At 42.3% G+C, this 19449-nt stretch overlaps 1 protein-coding gene across 2 annotated transcripts in view; it reads right to left on the bottom strand.

The window, feature by feature from the left end:
- The window catches only part of efnb1 (ephrin-B1), a 200668-nt gene that overhangs the window by 73508 nt on the left and 107711 nt on the right, over positions 1–19449 (bottom strand). For both annotated transcript variants that reach the window (XM_055643636.1, XM_055643635.1), the window contains exon 2: positions 2056–2333. In XM_055643636.1, coding sequence (XP_055499611.1) covers positions 2056–2333 — 278 coding nt within the window. The remainder of the gene's footprint in view (positions 1–2055; positions 2334–19449) is intronic.

Below are 19449 nucleotides of genomic sequence, written 5' to 3'. Positions count from 1 at the left end.
TCCAAAGACATACAGGTTTGTAGGTTTTGGCTTTGGTAAGAATTGTAAATTGTCCTTACTATGTAGGATTGTGCTACTGTTTTGGGTTCGCTGGTCGGCAGGAACCTGGTGGGCTGAAGGGCCTGTTATCGTGCTGCATCTCTGAACTGAACCAAACCATACTCAGTATAAGAGTGCATGATAGTAGACCACACTGGTTCCGTAAACTACACTGGAGCTGTACACAGGAGTCGCCACATCTTGTATCCTTCCAAGTACAATTTTTTTTTTAATATTAGATTTTTTAATGCGCTAATGACACTAATGCACACACAACAGAGAACCAGGTTGGCAATGGAAAACTGCAGCAGTAGGCCTTTAAAATAAAGCTTTATCCTGTCCTTTGCACATTATTCATTTAATGCGACTGCCCAGAGGCCTTGTAGTTTTCAGCTGTGAAAGGAACTACTTAAAGGATGACACAAAATGCTAGAGTAACTCAGCGGGTCAGGCAGCAGGTAAGGAGAGAAGGAATGGGTAAAGTTTCGGGTCCCGCAGACCAACTCCAACATTTTGCGTCTATCTTTGGTTTAAACCAGCGCTGCAGTTCCTTCACACATACTTAAAGGATGAACTCAGTAGAGTATAGCAAAGTTTAATGACATGGAAAAAGTAAAATCATTATTTTAAATTAAACTTTGAGAGTTGAAGAAGGGTCACAGTTTCAAACAAGAAATTTAGTAAAGGGATCAACAAAAAGAATGAAACACCGGATATGAGTAGTGAAATCCTAGAGTTATTGAAGAAACAATTAGACGCTACATCGAAGATACTTTAGGGACATTCTAGGTAGAACAGCTCAAACAAAGTAAAGCATCTTCCTCATATATTAATATCTTGGGACCTTAAAATCTAACAATTCTGGTTGTTTGAGTCAATAAATTATTGCATCTGATAACTTTAAGCATTAAATCCAGCGCCAAAATTGGATGTTTTTAACCCAAAAGAGTTGTCTCTGCAATCAGATTCAAGGGAGAAAGCTATTTAGAAAAACTGTGTTTTTTCTAAAAACAATCTTTCTTTGCTCACTATTTCAATGAACTATCCAATACATTCCCATTAAATTCTTATTCCAGTTAGTGCAGCCTGTTCAAAGCACTTTATTAAAAACACTGAATCAACTATTTTAATGCATATATTTCATATCAGCAATTCAAAAATATTTTTTAAAAATGCATGGAAATATTCCAGGAGCAATAAAAGCATTCGAGTTAATTCATAGGTTCTGGGAGCAGAATTAGGCCATTCAGCCCATCAAGTCAGCCCATCACTCATGGCTTAGCTATCTTTCCCCGCTGGAACCCACTTTTCTGCCCCATAACCCCCGATACCCTCACTAATCAAGAATCTGTCAACATCCACCCAAAAGATATCCATTGACTGACCTCCACAGCCTTCTGTGGCAATGAATTCAACAGATTGACTACCCTCTGACTAAAGAAATTCCTTCTCATCTCCTTTGTAAAGATATTACATCTCAATGGTACGAACATTGAATTCTCCAATTTTAGGTAACTACCTCCTGACCCCCCCCCCCCCCCCCCCCCCCCCCCTTTCCCTCCCTGATGCTTCACCTGGACTTCCACCTATTTCTCCCCTCCACCGCCCCCACACTTTCTTCAATTCTTCAGTCCTATCTCGCACCTTCTGTTTTTATCACTGTGCTTTGTTCCAACCTTCTGCCCATCAACCCATTCATTGTGTCCACCTACCATGCTTTGGCCCTCCTCTCCTTTCCCAGCTTTCTTCTCACCCCCTGACTACCAGTCAGAAGAAGGGTCTCGACCAGAAACGTCACCTATTCATGTTCTCCAGAGATCCAGCTTGAATTACTGAGTTACCCCATTGTACATTAACCAGCATCTGCTGTTCTTTGTTTCTGTGCCTTGAATAAGGTTCTCTGGTCATTGGGCATTTCTTTCACGCAGACTTTCCCCAAATGTCTTTGTGAGCAATTCCCCCATTACAACAATCTACACAGATAAACATTAATGCCCATCCCCAATGGGTACTCACAGATGATGAAGTAATCCTGGCCCTTTTTGAACTCCAGCCCCCTGTAATTGGGGCTGTACTCCTGGAATTTGATGGTGAATTTTATTTCCTTATCAGGTTTGCTACACGTGACCAGCAAGTGGGGGTTGATGATGGTTCTGCATGTTTCTGACTGGTCCCTGGTCACCAGGTACAACTTGTAATATTCATATAGGCCTTGATTGTTCGTTTTTGGGCAGATTATATCCAGCCTGTCACCAATTTCTGGGTACAATACCAGGCCTTTTCCAAATTGGAACCTAGAAAAAGGAATAAAAAGAGAAATTAAACTTTAAACCAACATTTCCCAACATTCATCCACCGCCAATGAAAATTCTATCCAGAGATGCTGTCTGAGTTACTGCAGCATTTTGTGTTTATCTTCAGTGTAAACCAGCATCTGCAGCTCCTTCCTCCATATTTAGACTGACTGCTAATGACAATATGCCCATTTCTAACTGTTGAACTACATTTCTCAAATTGATATATTTGCCCTTTGGGGTAAATTTGTATTATTATTCAGCATGTCAGGCAGAATCTCTGGAGAAAATAAATAGGTGATGTTTTGGGTCGAGACCCTTCTTCACGAACTGTCACCTATTTGTTCTTCTAGAGAGAGAGAGAGATGCTGCCTGACACGCTGAGTTACTCCAGCATTTTGTGTCTATCTTCAGTTTAAACCAGCATCTGCAGTTCCTTGCTACACATTATATTATTATTCCTCCAATTACATTTAGAAAACGACAGCATTTCTACGAACTGAGCCGAAATTTCACTTCTCCTCAAATCTTTTGGAAGAAAGCGAAAACACACATCTTGGGATTATTGGGGAATATCACACCCCATTAAATCCAATTTTCTGTCAGTCACTCTGGAAGCATTCTAATGCCATTGTATGGTTTTCTTTCTTCAAAATCCACCTAAATCCCTTGATTCATGACCCATGGCGAACCAGTTTATCTGAGCTGGAGCAAAATCTGGGCCACCGCAATCACTCGTAAGCATTGCAAAGAAGGAAACTAAATTAACCAGGATTCCCATTCCCAACGGCATTCTCGCGATTTCTTCAGGAACCTGCAGACTGGGTCTCACCCAACCATATATAGACGCAAAAAGCTGGAGTAACTCGGAGGGTCAGACAGCATCTCTGGAATAGTTGACCCAAAATGTCACCTATTCCTTTTTTCCAGAGATGCTGTCTAACCCGTTGAGTTACTCCAGCTTTTTAGGTCTATCTTTGGTTTAAACCAGCATCTGCAGATCCTTCCTACATATTCTCACTCAACCATCGTGCCAAAGTGATATCCCCATTGACGCTAACTATCCAGACTTGTGTTTGGGAAAGATGGCAGGATTGGAGCCATTACAGGCAGACCTATATCCTGAAACAGTTAATATTTTTTAACCAAGACAAATGAAAACCCACAAGATCAGAACTGAAGTGTAAATTAAATCAAGAGATATTCATAATTATGGTGAAAACAGGCTACACCTTTATGACTATTTTCTATAAATTAGAGTTTCTCATGCATGCAGAATTACCAATGCCCCATGCTTATTACAAAATCATTGATTCCCAAGGAACAGAGAGCAGATTGTCATAAGGTATTTCATTCTTGTGTCTGCCTTCGGCAAATTACCATTATTTAATTAAATCCATAAGTAGATTGAATCACCGGCCTCCTCGCGATTTGCCTCCAATATTGAGGAAGTTTCACAAGGAGCCTGAGACCTTTGGGAATGAAGACAATTTTGCAAAAATTCTGCAGAGACCAGGATCACACATGGCAAATCATTCAATATCACTTGATTTCCCCCCCTCCCCATCCAGGAGAATAAACATGGGAAAATCTGGAATAAGCAGAAGTAATTGATGTTAATATTCCAATATGTCTTGCTTTCATATGACATGCATGAGCCCGACAATACTACAGCTTCAGCTCACAAGCTTATCATTGGCAGAACAGTACTTTGGAGCAACTTAAGGCCATGAAACAGGCCAAAGAAACACTCTCTCAAGTCCAGGTAACCCACTAACATCTGGATAAATGTACTAGGATAGAGTCCCAGGTTAGATATATATAGAGAAACAGGAAACAGGAGTGCTCTGGAAATTAACAAACTTTACTCCTGGCAATTAAAAGTTTAGTTTAGTTTGAGATACAACGCAGCAACATGCCGTTCGGCCCACCAAGTCTATGCCGACCAACGATCTCTGCACATTAACACTATCCTACACACTAGGGACAATTTACATATGTACCAACCAATTAACCTACAAACCTGTATGTCTCTGGAGTGTAGGAGGAAACCGAAGATCTCGGAAAAAAACCCCACACAGGTTACAGGGAGAACATGCAAACTCTGTACATGTTTGTAGCCGCAGTCAGGATTGAACCAGAGTCTCTGGCGTTGTAAGGCTGCAACTCTACCACTGCACCACCGTGCCGCCCAAAAGAATAATGGTAAAATAGGTGTAGCCTCCCTCCTATACAATTTGAAAAAAGCTGCGAAGTTCTCTCTCTGGACACATCATAAGGCCAAAAACAACAGAATACCAGATACTACAATATCCCTCAGGGGCTGGGATAGCTAGCCAACATCTCATTATAACTCTGAACCAAGCAGCTTTACAAGTGAGTGCAGAGATACTTGGGCTGATCCATAGTGAAGTATCCAACTCAAGATTTCTTGATTTGGAAAAATATCTTTCAGTTTGTTTAATCTCAGACATTCTCTTTCACTGAATCTTCATTTATTGACCAGCGTTTGTTACAGAGTACCTTCCCCCCGCAGAGCAGCCAATACGTTGTAGAGTTAGGAACTCATGGTGAGATGGTATCATGTTGGGAATGGGAATCATGCTAGATCCCTTCCTCAAGGTCTGGATACAAGGGCTAATTTCCTTCCATGGTCTTTAGTTGACATTTGGTGGACCCTCAGAATTAGGAACAGAAATACAAATGCACCCAGACACGACTCAACAATTCCCTTCCAATGGCTTAACAGGAAAGGGGCAGAACCCAAGGTAAGATTCTGATTCACAGCTGAATTAGTTAATCATAGTTAAATAAAGGTCAGGTTGGGGATTGGTTGGAATTACCCTAAGTTATGGGCCAAGTGAAATAAATAAATCATTCTGAAAAGTCGCCGCATATAGAAATCGGTTGGGACATGGGAGGTTTATCTATAAGTTCTCCCATAATTGACAACATCCAATTTCAAATATGGATTTGAACAACAGATTAAAGGAAACCCAATGCCTAGAGGGAGAAAAGAAACTAGAGAACAGTCCTGAACTATTATCTACCTCATCGGTGACCCACGGACTATCTTTGATCAGACATTTCTGCCTTTACCTTGCACTAAATGTTATTCCCTTATCATGTATCTATACACTGTAAATGGCTCGAATGTAATCATGTTTGGTCTTTCCACTGACTAGATAGCTCGCAGCAAAAGCTTTTCACTGTACCTCGGTACACGTGACAATAAATTAAATTAAACTAAACTGAAAAACTGGTCTAAAGAGATAGATCCAGTGGAGTAAACAAATTGTGAATTATTTCAATGTGGGCACATCACATGTTCCAATCAACCAGTTTTATTCGCAAAAGGAACGGAGCAGTAGCTAGTTGGATTACACCCTATTATTTTATATCCCCACTACTCTACATAACTGGCACAATGCTTAATGTTTTGATGTTCCTTGGATTAAGGATTTATATGGACAGATGGCCAGCAAAAGCAAACTGTTTTAGTTCAGTATTTCATTTTACTTCCCCACACAAGCTCCAATGTGTTCTGATTATCATTTACAGAGAGCAGCCTGCGATTTGTTTTTCACAAAACGACCCATTAAATGAGCAGTAATTTTTTTAATGTCCCCCAGATCACAATTAAACACTTTAACGGGTCAGATATGCATGTTTTTCTTCGTCTGCTGGTGAGTACGAGGTTAAACAAACCATCTGGTAAACTTGTAACTGGATTCTGAGAACACTGTGGTAACCCTATCAGTCTTTGCCGAGTCCAAACATGACCAAGGGGTCTTATCAAATGCCGAGATCTACTTATACAAAACGGTCTTTGTCTAACGCTCCATTGTATGGTACAATATATAGTTTACCAGGTTTCTTATAACGTTCCTCACCAGAAATCAGGTGATATGCTGCTTTGTACAGGTATCAACATTATACCTGGTAACATATTGGTTTGCAACTGAAGTATTTGCCTTTAGAACCACAGCTTTTAATTGCACAAAGCCCAAGGTCCATCAGTGTTTCATTGTTCGATGCTGCGACCTTATTGCTTATAAGATGGCTGTGGGTTTCCATTTCTAGATAGGGTTATTAACCGCACTGATGGGAACTGATTGAGAGACATTTTTTTTGTTTCATCTGTGTATGTAAGTACTCAGTTAAAATGACATTAAAGTAAATACTGAATATTGAATTATAAATTCTTATGACCCGGCCGGACGTGTATATATTTTCTCAACATTGAGTAGACAGACATCTACCATCACATTACTGCATATCAAACTTGCTGGCATTACCACAAATAATATATACAGAGACAACTAGAAATAAACACAGAACAAAGTGAACAGATAAGAAGTTTTGAGAGGAGATAAATTGGGTAGAAACTAAGATGGGATGTATATGGTTTCATGTGCTATCTATTTTATGTAAACAGAGACTATTTCTTGAAGAAATAATAATATATCCAAATTCTGGATGGCTGCTTTTGAAATGTCAGAGACTACCTGTGGTCCATTTGAGTCTCAGGCTGCTGCCATTATCAAATATTACAATATAAGCTGTTTTGACTCAACCTTAATTTGATAATCATACAAGAGTTGTGATGAAGTGGACTATGGATGAGAGACTGGCTTGAACCATGGATGAGGATGAAAGCAAATCACGTGCAGGAGAAGGTGGCATCCTCCAGTGAAACAGATTACTGGTCCTCAAGAATGAATTTTCATTGATAAGCCACCTTTCACAAACCCGGGATGTCACAAAATTCAGGAATAACTTCCAGCTTCTCCGATGGCCCATTTCTCCTTGGACCTCTGAGTCCCAAAGATGAACCTTCTTGTGTCGGTGTTTGAGGCCTGGGAGTGGAGCAGGGCCGTACAATTCCTCCTGTTCAAAGTATTCACACAACTGTGAACAATCTCAGTGGCATTTCAGACCTTTGGCAGATGAGGCGGCATCAGAATCACCTGAACAGATGAAATACACTTGCCTCTGGAACATTCTAGAAAGCAGCAGCAGAAATAGAAAGGCAGAAGACAGTGAGCAACAGTGGAACTACTACCTTCGAGCACCAGAGACCAGGGTTCATTCCTGACTATGTCTGTGATCACGTGGGCTTTCTCCGGGTGCTCCGGTTTCCTCCCACATTTGAAAGATGTGCAGGAATGTAGGTTAATTGGCTTCTGTAAATTGTCCCTAATGTGTGGGATAGAACTTGTGTTCGGGTGTTTGCTGGTCGGCACAAACTTGGTGAGCTGAAGGGCCTGTTTTTATGCTGTACCTCTAAAACTAAACTAAAGAAAGTAGGCTAGAAGGCAAAATGAACCCAGCTACAACGGCTAAAATTAAAGATGCAGCCAAACAAGAATCTTCCTCAAGATATGGGCAGCAAAGTGGCATAGCGGTAGAGTTGCTGCCTTACAGCGCCAGGCTCCTGGGTTCGATCCTGACTACAGGTGTTTGTACATTCTCCCCATGACCTGCATGGATTTTCCCTGGGTGCTCCGGTTTCCTCCCACACTGCAAAGGTTTGTAAGTTAACTGGCATGGTATAAATTAAAATTTATTTTCCTAGTGTGTGGAGGATAGAGTAAGTGTGCGGGCCGCAAACTCTATAGGCCGAAGGGCCTGGTTCCCGCACTGTATCTTTAAACTAATTTTTTTTTTTAATCAATCCACCACCATCGGTTAAGAACCCACAGGCTGCTTTTCTGGATTTCAAGTTCTCTAAGGGACACCCACTGATGTTCCTTATGCTGAACACATGTAGAAAGCAGCATGCCAGCGGCATGCTGGTGCTTCCGATGGAATCTTTGCTCCATCTGATCAAACCCCCAGTAATTTTCTTTGTCTGTCTTAATCCAAGTCTCCACTTCATTTTTCACTTTTCCCCTTCTCCATGTCCATGAAACCAGAACCGTGCCCATATGGAGCAGCTGTGACAAAGTTAATGCAACTGTGAAACACCCTCCATGACAGACATGTCACCAGACACTGTAAACGTTAATGCTGGTGTCACCTTCACAGCGACTGACAAAGCAGTGCCCTCGTGGAAAGATGCTGCAAGCCAGCTTTCAACAGCTGGCATCACTCAGTCATGATGTCCAGGGAAATTGTAGCCTTCTCAGACTTTGACAAACAAAAAGTGTAGACAGATTGTACAGGGTCTGTAGATACTCACAGTACTGCAGCACTCTCTTCGTCTCAATCCTTCCCATCTCATTATTTCCCCCCCTCTAAACACAGATACATAGGGATTGACACAGAAATGTTGGAGTAACTCAGCAGGACAGGCAGCATCTCTGGAGAGAAGGATGGGTGTCATTTTGGGTTGAGACCCTTCTTCAGACTCGAAAGGTCACTCATTCATTCTCTCCAGAGATGCTGCCTGTCCCGCTGAGTTACTCCAGCATTTTGTCTCTATCTTCGGTTTACACCCAGTATCTGTGGTTCCTTCCTACACAGGTAAATAGGGACCATTTCCTTACTTTACTGCTTATGTATATCGAATATTACAGCAATTGTAAATATCCATGGCACTTTTCAACAACACATGATACTCAGGCAACATCAGATCATCCAGCCAGAATTGGTTTTAATATCTCCACTGCCACAAATATTAAATAATTTTCAGATGGCTGCTTAACTACTCTGCTTATTATCCTTTGCTTCAAGTAAAGCCTCCTTTACCAATCTACTTGTCCACTTAAAGACTGGATAGACTCGGCTTGTACTCGCTAGAATTTAGAAGATTGGGGAGGGATCTTATAGAAATTTACAAAATTCTTAAGGGGTTGGACAGGCTAGATGCAGGAAGATTGTTCCCGATGTTGGGGAAGTCCAGAACAAGGGGTCATAGTTTAAGGATAAAGGGGAAATCTTTTAGGACTAAGATGAGGAAAACATTTTTCACACAGAGAGTGGTGAATCTCTGGAATACTCTGCCTCAGAATGTAGTTGAGGCCAGTTCATTGGCTATATTTAGAAGGGAGTTAGATGTGGCCCTTGTGTCTAATGGGATCAGGAGGTAAGGCAGGTGCAGGATACTGAGTTGGATGATCAGCCATGATCATATTGAATGGCGGTGCAGGCTCGAAGGGCCGAATGGCCGAATGGCCTACTCCTGCACCTATTTTCTATGTTTCTATGTTACTTCACTAGTTAAGCACACAATTCCATTGCCAATACACATAGGTTAAATTAAACTTCCAGAATCCTGGTCGGCACGGTGGCGCAGCAGTAGAATTGCTGCCCTACACTGCCAGAGACCCAGGCTCGATTCTCATTACTGGTGTTGTCTGTACGGAGTTGATGTATAATATTCTCATGACCATATGGGTTTTCTCCGGGTGCAGCGGTTTCCTCCCACATTACTAAGATGTACAGGTTTGAATGTTAATTGGCTTTGGTAAAATTGTAACATTGCCCCTCGTGAGTTGGATAGTGCTGGGGCTTGGCGATCACTGATCAGTGTGGACTCAGTGGGCCAAAGGGCCTGTTTCCACTCCGTATCTCTAAACTAAACTAAAAGCTGGTTCTCTTGTACAATCTTACACATCTGCAAATTGCACTGGCAATACTGAAGAAGCCATGAACATCATTTTTTTGCTCATGATTAAGATTTAAAGAATGTGATCAACTTGCGATTCTTTTTGTATTTATCCTGCAGTGCTTCAAGGTAAACTTGTTTCAAAGACAATGCTGGATGCTGGATGTATGCATGGTTGAACCATAATAGCTTCAAATAGGTATTCTGAAGTCTTGATGATAGCATAAACACTGGATAAATAATGTTCTAAAATATTAAAATCACTTTTTGATTTTTAACAGAACTCCTGATGACTTGTTTTACTCAAGATCCTTAATTAACTTTTTTTTTAATTGATTTTTAAAAATTAATCTAAAGGTTGATAGCTCAGTCAACAACATTGTACTGTGCTGAAACAAGGAAGTGCAGATACTGGTTAGTACACAAAAGGACACAAAGTGCTGAAGTGACTCAGCACATCAGGCAGCATCTCTGGAGAACACTCGAAACGTCACCTCTCCATATTCACCGAGGATGCTTCCTGACCTGCTGAGTTATTCCATCAATTGTGTCCTTTACTGAACTGTGCTGCTCTTGCCACTTTTCATGATGAAACAAATATGTGTACAAGCAAACTGGCCCACTAGTCTAGTTTAGAGATACAGCGTGAAAACAGGCCCTTTGGCCCACCGTGTCCGCACTGACCAACGATCACCCGTACACTAGTTCTACCCTACACACTAGGGATAGTTTACAAAAGCCAAACAAACCCGTATGTCTTGGAAGTGTGGGAGGAAACCAGAACACCCGGAGAAAACAAGCGCTGTCACAGGGAGAACGTATAAACTCCATACAGACAGTATGGAGCCAGGGTCTCTGGCACTGCAACTCCAGCACTGTGCCACCATAGAAGGTGGAATGGTGGGAGTGGTTTTTGGTGGAGCACAAAGTCATGAAAAGTAAAAGATACGGTCGCAAAATAGTTTAGAGAAGGGACAGGGCAGGACTCCTTAAGGCCATACCAGTTAATGGTTGGCTAAAGGAAAGAATAGGGGGTTGAGAGGGTTTTGGAGTATGGCTGAGGGAGGGGCTGTTCACAAGGACAGTTGAAGAATCGGCAGGAATAAAGTCACACAGGTATTGAAGCTTCAAGAAGTTACATTTGATGCATTGGAGGATAGAGTCAATTCAGTCAGGAACAGGGAGATGATGGAAAAAAAAATATGAACCAGGATACTAAAAGAGCATGCTTTTTGTGGGCAGCAAGGTGGCACAGCAGTAGTGTTGCTGCCTTATAGTGCCAGAGACCGGGTTTGATTATGACTACGGGTGCTGTCTGCACTGAGTTTGCAATTTCTCCCCGTAACTGCGTGCATTTTCCCAGGGTGCTCCGGTTTCCTCCCACACTCCAAAGACAGATACAGGTTTGTAGGTTTATTTGCTTCAGTTAAAATTGCAAATTGTGATTACTGTGTAGGCTAGTGCTAGTGTACGGGGTGATTGTTGGTCAGCGCGGACTCGGTGGGCCGAAGGGCCCGTTTCCACGCTGTATCTCAAACGTCGAAAGTCTGAAGCTGGACTGAGGCCTTTCATCTGCGTTTAGCCATGCGATGCAAGACTTGGAACTGCTTAATAGTAGCTGCCTCCAGTGGAACGATTTACACTTCCAACAGAAATCCTTCGCTGGGAGGAATGCAAAATTCACAAAATGTGTTGGTAACGTGACTACTTCTTTAAAACTCCAACAAATTCCTCCCCAAGGGCAGAAAACAGCGTACTGCAAACAAGGAGATATAGTCAAAACACAGACAGCATGCACAGCAGCGGAAATATCAACATGTTAATATTAAACCAATCAGTTGTGAGTTGCATTATGACCTGATCCCTTGCCCAACATCCTACTTCAACATGCCTCACAGCCTCCATTGTAAGCCACACTCCACTCACAGTCTCTGCCAGTTTGTGCAGGCATCGACAAGTTTCCACTAATGCACACAGAAGCAGGTTTCTGTGTAAATATTCCTTAACTGGTCCATTATCACTTTCCTGTCGCCACCCTCCCCATGTTTACATTCCTGCCCACTGCCATTCTCTCTCGGATGTGAATAGGCGAGGAGAGACAAATCCAGACACAAGGAACTGCAGGTGTTGGAATCTTGAGCAAAACACAAAGTGCAGAAGGAACGTAGTGGGTCAGGCATCACCTGTGGAGGAAATGGACAGACTGCATTTCAGGTTGAGACTCTGCTTTAGAGTCTGTGTTAGACTAATCCAGAAGCTTCTCACAAGCTCCCAGGGAAAGGTGCTTTCCAACATTAGCAGAACAAGGCAAGTCAATCTTTTTCACTGTTTGTTCACTGTTCACTGAATGATAGTTTGCTTTGGCTCTTGCAGTTATAGACCAGACATGTGTCTCCCAGGCACGTGGATCCGTACTCTCTCTATCCAAGTGACTGCGAGGCACAGTACAATCCCTGGAGACACTATTCTATTTGAATGAAAGTGATCATATCTTCATAAAATGAATTGCTTTGTGCGCTGTTGTTGGTGCTTTACATGAAATAAAAGATCCCTTTCATTGAAATGCAAAATAAAATTTGCAGTTGGAAGAAATTTAAAATGGAGAGAGAAAATGTTGGGAGTATTGGGCGACATAGCAGTCGAGTTGCCGCCTTACAGCGCCGGAGACCCGGGTTCGATCCCGACTACGGGTGCCGTCTGTATGGTGTTTGTATGTTCTCCCCGTGACAGCTTAGGTTTCCAGGTCAGTGAGTTGTAGTCAGAACCTATTCAATTTTTAATTATTCATTGACAGTGATGCCTATGGGGAAACAAAAGTAAGCACAAAGTACTGGAGGCACCATCCTCCATCCCTGAGAGCATAGTTGGGTGACATTTTAAGTCGGGATCCTTCTTCAGTCTTAAGAAGGCACCTGACCTGCAACACTATCTGTCTGTATTCTCCAGGGATTCTGCCTCTCCTGTCGAGTTACTCCAGAACATTAAGTCTCTTTTTCTTTGTGTGAATCTGCAGTTCCTTGTTTCTGCAGGATGTTTAAGATTGCTTCTGAGATGAATAATGAGACTTGCAATACGTTTCCCACATTGTAAAATTAATAGGGGTTCTGGACACTAGTAATAGTGAACCAAGCTAATGGCTTGGAGTTCCTTGTAACCTTTTTTGCTAAGTGCCACGTTTGATCACTGGGCGAAATATGAAAGGTCTGCACACTATAATTTAGCTAGAATTAAGATATTTCTGCAAATGACCCATTGAGAATGCATCTAAACCTTTCACTGACATCTGCTTTAATACGATCTTAATCATCTAACTTTCCAGTGCTTTTTAAATAAACTCCCAAGGATTATCTTTTGATAGAACACAAGAACGTCAACTGCAAAGAGTTAATGTGGTTGTATAAAGAAAAAATGGAAAACAAGTTGAAGAGAAAGAACAATTCCCCAGGAGACTCAGCAGGAATTTAATGTCACTTCAATTATATCAAGGTCTATTTATACCCATTTCTCTCTGTAGGCATGTGCTTGTGCCTTGTAGCATTAATAACACAATGTATATGCCTTGGGAGGGGAAGAGGAATTTCAGCAATAGATAACATCGGGTCCATCATTTTGATTCTGACTGCAAGGGACAGAGCTTTTAATCAGGCTATGAAGGTATCTTTAGCCAGCACTGGTCCTCTTAGACAGCAACATTGGAGAGAATTAGGATCAAAATGAGGAAGTGGGTCTATTATGATTTAAAGCTAGCCTACCATATATAATATGGAAATAGAAAAGGAGAATTTCTGCCTGTAAAAATAACCCCCCCAAAAAAATCATCCAAATTTTACAACATATCCAAATCTTTGCACATTTCACAAACAGTATTAAGATACAATCTACTTCTTGGTCATTGTAGAAGGATAGCTTTTTTGTTGCGTGCTATCCAGTCAATGAAAAAATTATACATAATTACAATCAAGCCATCCACAATGTACAAAAGATAAAGGGAGTAACGTTTAGTGCAAGATAAAGTCCTGGTCTCTTGATGGCATTTACTATGGCAACTGGAACTGATCAACAGGTTTGGAGGAATCTCATTTTAAAGTCTCCTTGAAGAAATAACAATTTTTGCAAAACAAGCAATCTTTCATTTCCTGCCGTGATTATATCCACCATCCTGAACTGGGCCTTTAACTCGTATCGTTCGAGTTGTTGAGGTGCTCCCAATTACTTGAATGGAATTGGCCGAGTTATGAAAGGGTTTCCAGTGCCTAATGAGAATTGTACACATGCCTCTGCAGCACAGAGTTGAGAATCGCCTGGGATTCATGATGAGTGGTTAACTGGTGACAGATCAGAAGAGACGATTAGGGGGCTAGTGTGGGGTGTCACCCGATACGCTTGGAAGTTGACCCTTTGTTTGCAGATCATATCGCCACAGGTCAGAAGATAGACACACAAAATGCTGGAGTAACTCAGCGGTTCAGGCAACATCTCTGGAGAAAAAAAAGAATAGGTGATGCTTGGGGCTGAGACCTTGGGTTGAGGTCGGAAAAGTCTCAACCCGAAACGTCACCTATTCCTTTCCACCACAGATGCTGCCTGACTCGCTGGGTTACTCCAGTATTGTGTGTCTAAATACGGTGTAAACCAGCATCTGCAGTCCCTTCCTACACTCATGGCAATTACATAAGTCAAATCCATTCTTGAGGGAATGAATAACCTATCACCTTCTAATCTGGAGACAATGACGCCTACTGGTGCAGTGTTTATGAAGGAACTGCAGATGCCGGAAAATCGAACGTAGACAAAAATGCTGGAGAAACTCAGCGGGTGAGGCAGCATCTATGGAGCAAAGGAAATAGGCAACGTTTCGGGTTGAAACTCTTCATCAGACTGATGTGAGGATGAGGGGGGCGTGATGAAGGAAGGAAGAGGCAGACACAATGGGCTGAGGGAGAGCTGAGAAGGGGAGGAGAAAGCAGGGACTACCTGAAATTAGAGGTCAATGTTCATACCATTGGGGTGTAAACTGCCCAAGCAAAATATGAATTTTGGAGGAGCAGCACCTCATATTTCACTTGGGCAGTTTAGACCCCAGTGGTATGAACATTGACTTCTCCAATTTCAGGTCGTCCCTGCTTTCTCCTCCCCTTCCCAGCTCTCCCTCAGCCCACTGTCTCCGCCTCTTCCTTTCTTCTTCCCGACCCTCCACCCTCACATTAGTCTGAAGAAGGTCTTGACCCGAAACATTGCCTATTTCCTTCGCTCCATAGATGCTGCTCACCCGCTGAGTTTCTCCAGCATTTTTGTCTACCTACTGGAGTAGAATCCTTCTCTTATGCAGCCCCTCGGGGTCGTAGATCATTTACTTGGACTCTTGCTTCATAGATTTCAAGGTAGCTAATGTGAGAAATCCATTCTCTTCCACTGATGAATCAGGTAGTGGCTAACAGGGTGGTCGGTAGGATGTCTGCTGCAGAGTTAGCTTTAGCTTTCACCTTGGTACTTCATCCAAGTGGCTTCACTTCACATGAATGCAGACAGTGAGCGCTGGGAGGTTATTCAACAGTCAACACTGATTCCATCCTCATCTTGTTGCCAGTAGGACTCTCTCAACAGTGTGTTGAAGAGCACTGAGCTACCACTTCATCTGCAGCTTTCAAATGTTGCAGGCATAGGAGCCGCATTAAAATTATATTTGGCAAACCTTTAGCCCCATGCTGCCTTCTCCGGAGGTAATGACATTTTTCAAGATGCATATTTCAATGTCACATCAAACGGAAACGATGATTGGCAGGTGTGCTTTCACAAAGGAAAAAAATAAAATAAAATCGTAATAGCCCGCAACTCTGCCCCCCCCCCCCCCCAACTCTCAAATCTCCATCGCCACATCCCGCTGTTTGAAACTGCAGCTCTGTTCTATGCCTCCCAGCTTCATCAACAACACACAACTGGAGTGTCACATGTTCTGCGTAGTGGAAAAGGCAAAACGCAGCACTGCTTAGTACCGACATAAATATTAATGAGATACACAAGGCATGAATATTGATGAGTTCATGAATATGGATCAGCTCTGACGGATGCAACAAATTCAGTCTGGCAGAGGACAACCTGCTTTATTTTTTTATATTTGGGGGGGTTGGGGGTGATGGTGGTGGTGGTGGGGTGGGGAGGAGGTGGTCGGGAGCAGATTCTGCCTTTGTGCTGAGACCTGGCCAGTTCTCTCCTCGTTTCTGCACAACTCTCTTATTACCCATTAACCTTCAATTTTTTTTTGCAGTGGGTAGACAATGGAGACACAGGAACAAAATAAATTATTGCTGGACAAAATTCCCCAGGTCGAGGATATCGGTATGGAGGGGGAAAAAAGTGGATATTTTTGTGTCTAAACCCTGCATGTGAACTCTCCACCGAAGACAAATATCTTCTGAATTTAAAGAACATTTCTCCAATATAACCTTTAAAATCAGAGTAAATTCCAACAAAAAAAAAACATTGCCTAGAGAATTGAAGTCAGTCAAGCAACAAAATGGCTCAGGCATCATAATGCGAGACTTTGAAGGTGGACAAAATGTGCAACAAGAAAGACTATTCTGAGGATCAGGATTTTTAGATAGCACAATACAAAATAAATATAAAATCCATCAGCAATGCTGGAGCGTAATTGATGGTAAGCCGCAACGCTAAATGCTAGAACAAATCCACAGCCCAACTATCATTCAGGGAAGAAAAGTGCCGATGAGATGTAAACTGACTCATCGCCGATAAATGTCTTTTCACATTGATCCTTTACGTAGCACGAACTCACGGTGCTCCACCAGCGCGTTTTAAAACAAAAAGTATCCATGTCCAAGCGCACAGATATATTTGACCTATGGCAAAGAACTTGGACAGCTTACTTATTCATTGACCTAGATATTTTGGGCGTGATTTGTGAATTCCGATTGGGATATTTTTAATTACCCGAACCGCCACAATGCAGGGATGCACTAGTGTGTCTGAAGAAGGGTCTCAGCCCAAAACGTCACCCATTCCTTCTTCTGAGTCTGAAGAAGGGTCTCGACCCAAAACGTCACCCATTCCTTCTCTCCAGAGATGCTGCCTGTCCCGCTGAATTACTACAGCTTTTTGAGTCTGTAGGAATTCAGCGGGACAGGCATCATCTCTGGAGAGAAGGAATGGGTGACGTTTTGGGTCGAGACCCATCTTCGGTTTAAACTAGCATCTGCAGTTCCGTCCTACACTAATGTGGCCTGACTGGATTCTGTCATGCCATATAATTAAACCCTTGAGAAGGTCACAAGAGCTATCGAAATAATTCATAGCCTCAAAAATTTTATTTTGGCTGAGAGGAAAGGGTTTTTTTTACTCCAGATAAAACAAACTAGAGATTTGGAATCACAGCTAAAGTGGTTAGATCAGGTCTGGGTGGATTGACTTTTGCAGCATTGGTTGGGGAAAATTAGGGATTTTCTACACAGATGCTGCCTGACCGGCTGAGCATCTTCATCTGTTCTGTTTTATTTCAGGCTATCACGTCTGCTTTTTTTGCCTTTTGATCATAATGTGAAGACACATTCCAATGCAGGAACAAGCCAGCCCAATCCTGCTTCATGCAGAAGCCCTGCAGATACTGTACATGAGACTTTCATCCACGAGGTAGGCTAGGATGAAAGAGGTACCTCAGCACATTTGATCTCATCCTTCCATCAAGGTGCTGCAGTATCCAGCATTCTTTCTTTTTAAATGAAATCCTGGCATCAACCAGAACAGTTTCTGGATGCTCACTACCCACCATGTAAAGACATAATTTCTGGTACCCCCGTCCCAAACTAATTCATTATCTATGTTTTGGCATGTCAGAAAGGTTTGTTCTGATTTACTCCTTCCTCCTTCCTTTTGAATAACGTATTCTCCACAAACACAGCTGGGTTTGCAAACCAGCCCCCTGAGGTAAGTAGCCATCTCTCCTCAATTTGTTCAAAAGATTTTAAGAATCTTTTGAGGCAAGGCAGTGGGCTTAGTTTAACATTCCTAACAGCGAGGTGAAATTAGGACTTGCAAGCAAGTTGTTGAAAACAATTTGGAGGCTGCAGATGCAGTCAGAGACTGGGTCATACACCCAGCACGCCACTTTAGCCACTTGCTGCCTGAGCACAAACAAGCAACGTAAATTTTAGTGGCACAGGCTTTGTGCATGCATGAGGCTTGCTGCAACTCCGTGGCAGTTCAGCACCCTTTCTTCCAAACATGATTTAGGGAAAGTCGAAGAATAGATATTGTTTGCCTAATTCCCCGAGACATTTCAAAGCTTCAAAAGTCAGCCGCTCGTTCTTACTGCACCTGCCGTTCCTCGTTTCATTTTTTTTCTTTCCCCTTTCCCACCCCCCTCCGACATTTGATGTTTTTTTTTTTAAAGTGACCTTTGCTCGTAAAACATGTTCTCTGCAGAATGGTTTGAATTTACAGGATTTGCTGCTTCACAGAGCCAGCTGTGAGCCTACTCTTCGAAGGTGAGATTTTAGAAATCCCTCTGCTGAATTGGGAGAATGAAAGTAGGTAATAACTTTGGGAATTAAAGCGCAAGAAAGCAGAGAACCTTTGCAATCCATTATTATCAGTAACATTTTTAGAAGTAAGCCTTTAGAAAAAAATACATTAAAAATGAGATTCAGCAGCGGAGTTAGATTGCTGGTGTAGTTACGTGGGCAGAGGGCAGCTTAAAAATATATATTTTTTAGAATTTCCCCTTCATACACAATGATTTTTACTCAGATATAATTTTACAATCAATAGGAACACATCAAAAACACATGCAATGTTTCAAACTTCATGTTGTTACCAAGACTATAAGCACTAAGGAAGGAATTGATCACAAGAGACAGCATGGGGGCTTCCTGTGCTGAAAAAAATGGCTGCTGTGTTTATTTACATTTCAATGGCCAGCTCGGACTGAATTTTAAGTTCTCAGCCCACTGGGAGCAGGAGAGTACAACAGTGCATGGGAAACTCAGAATTTGTGTTTTTCTTAAAATATAAGTACTGATGTAACAAAGTTCTTAGTTTTCCACCTAGTTACATGTTGTGGTGTCGGGGAATGACTGCGGGGTTCGGCAGTGTCCACGCCGACACTCGCAGTAGCATCAACTCAAGTAATATATTTTATTTACAGTGGTAAGGAAGGTGAGGACCGCATGGAGTGCTGTCCCTCACTGTCAGAGCGCATGTGCAATGACGCTGCCATTCTCAGGCTTGTCTCAGCTGCTTAGTCCTTGTCTTCAAAGGAGGAGGTGGTGTGATCTCAGGCTTCTTCCTACACTTCATCCTTGCCTGGTAACAAGGTGCTGACGGTAAGGATTTCTTCCTGGCAGCTCAGCTTTGAGATTGAAGAGGAGTCTCTGGATTTTTCTTGTAGCCAATCTTTGGTCCTGTGTGTGTGGGCATAGTCTATCATTGTCCGTGGACAGGATGAGGTTTTGGCATCTTAGGCTTGCTCCGGCCACTCAGTCTTATCCTCAGAGGCACTGGCTGCCTAGCACTTCGTTCCTGGCAGACCAGTCTTGACAACACAGTGGCGCT

This window comes from Leucoraja erinacea, chromosome 12 (assembly GCF_028641065.1).
Source record: "Leucoraja erinacea ecotype New England chromosome 12, Leri_hhj_1, whole genome shotgun sequence".
In the NCBI taxonomy this organism is placed as follows: Eukaryota; Metazoa; Chordata; class Chondrichthyes; order Rajiformes; family Rajidae; genus Leucoraja; species Leucoraja erinaceus.
The sequence above is the reverse complement of the archived record's forward strand: the minus strand, read 5'-3'. Positions and strand labels throughout refer to the sequence as shown.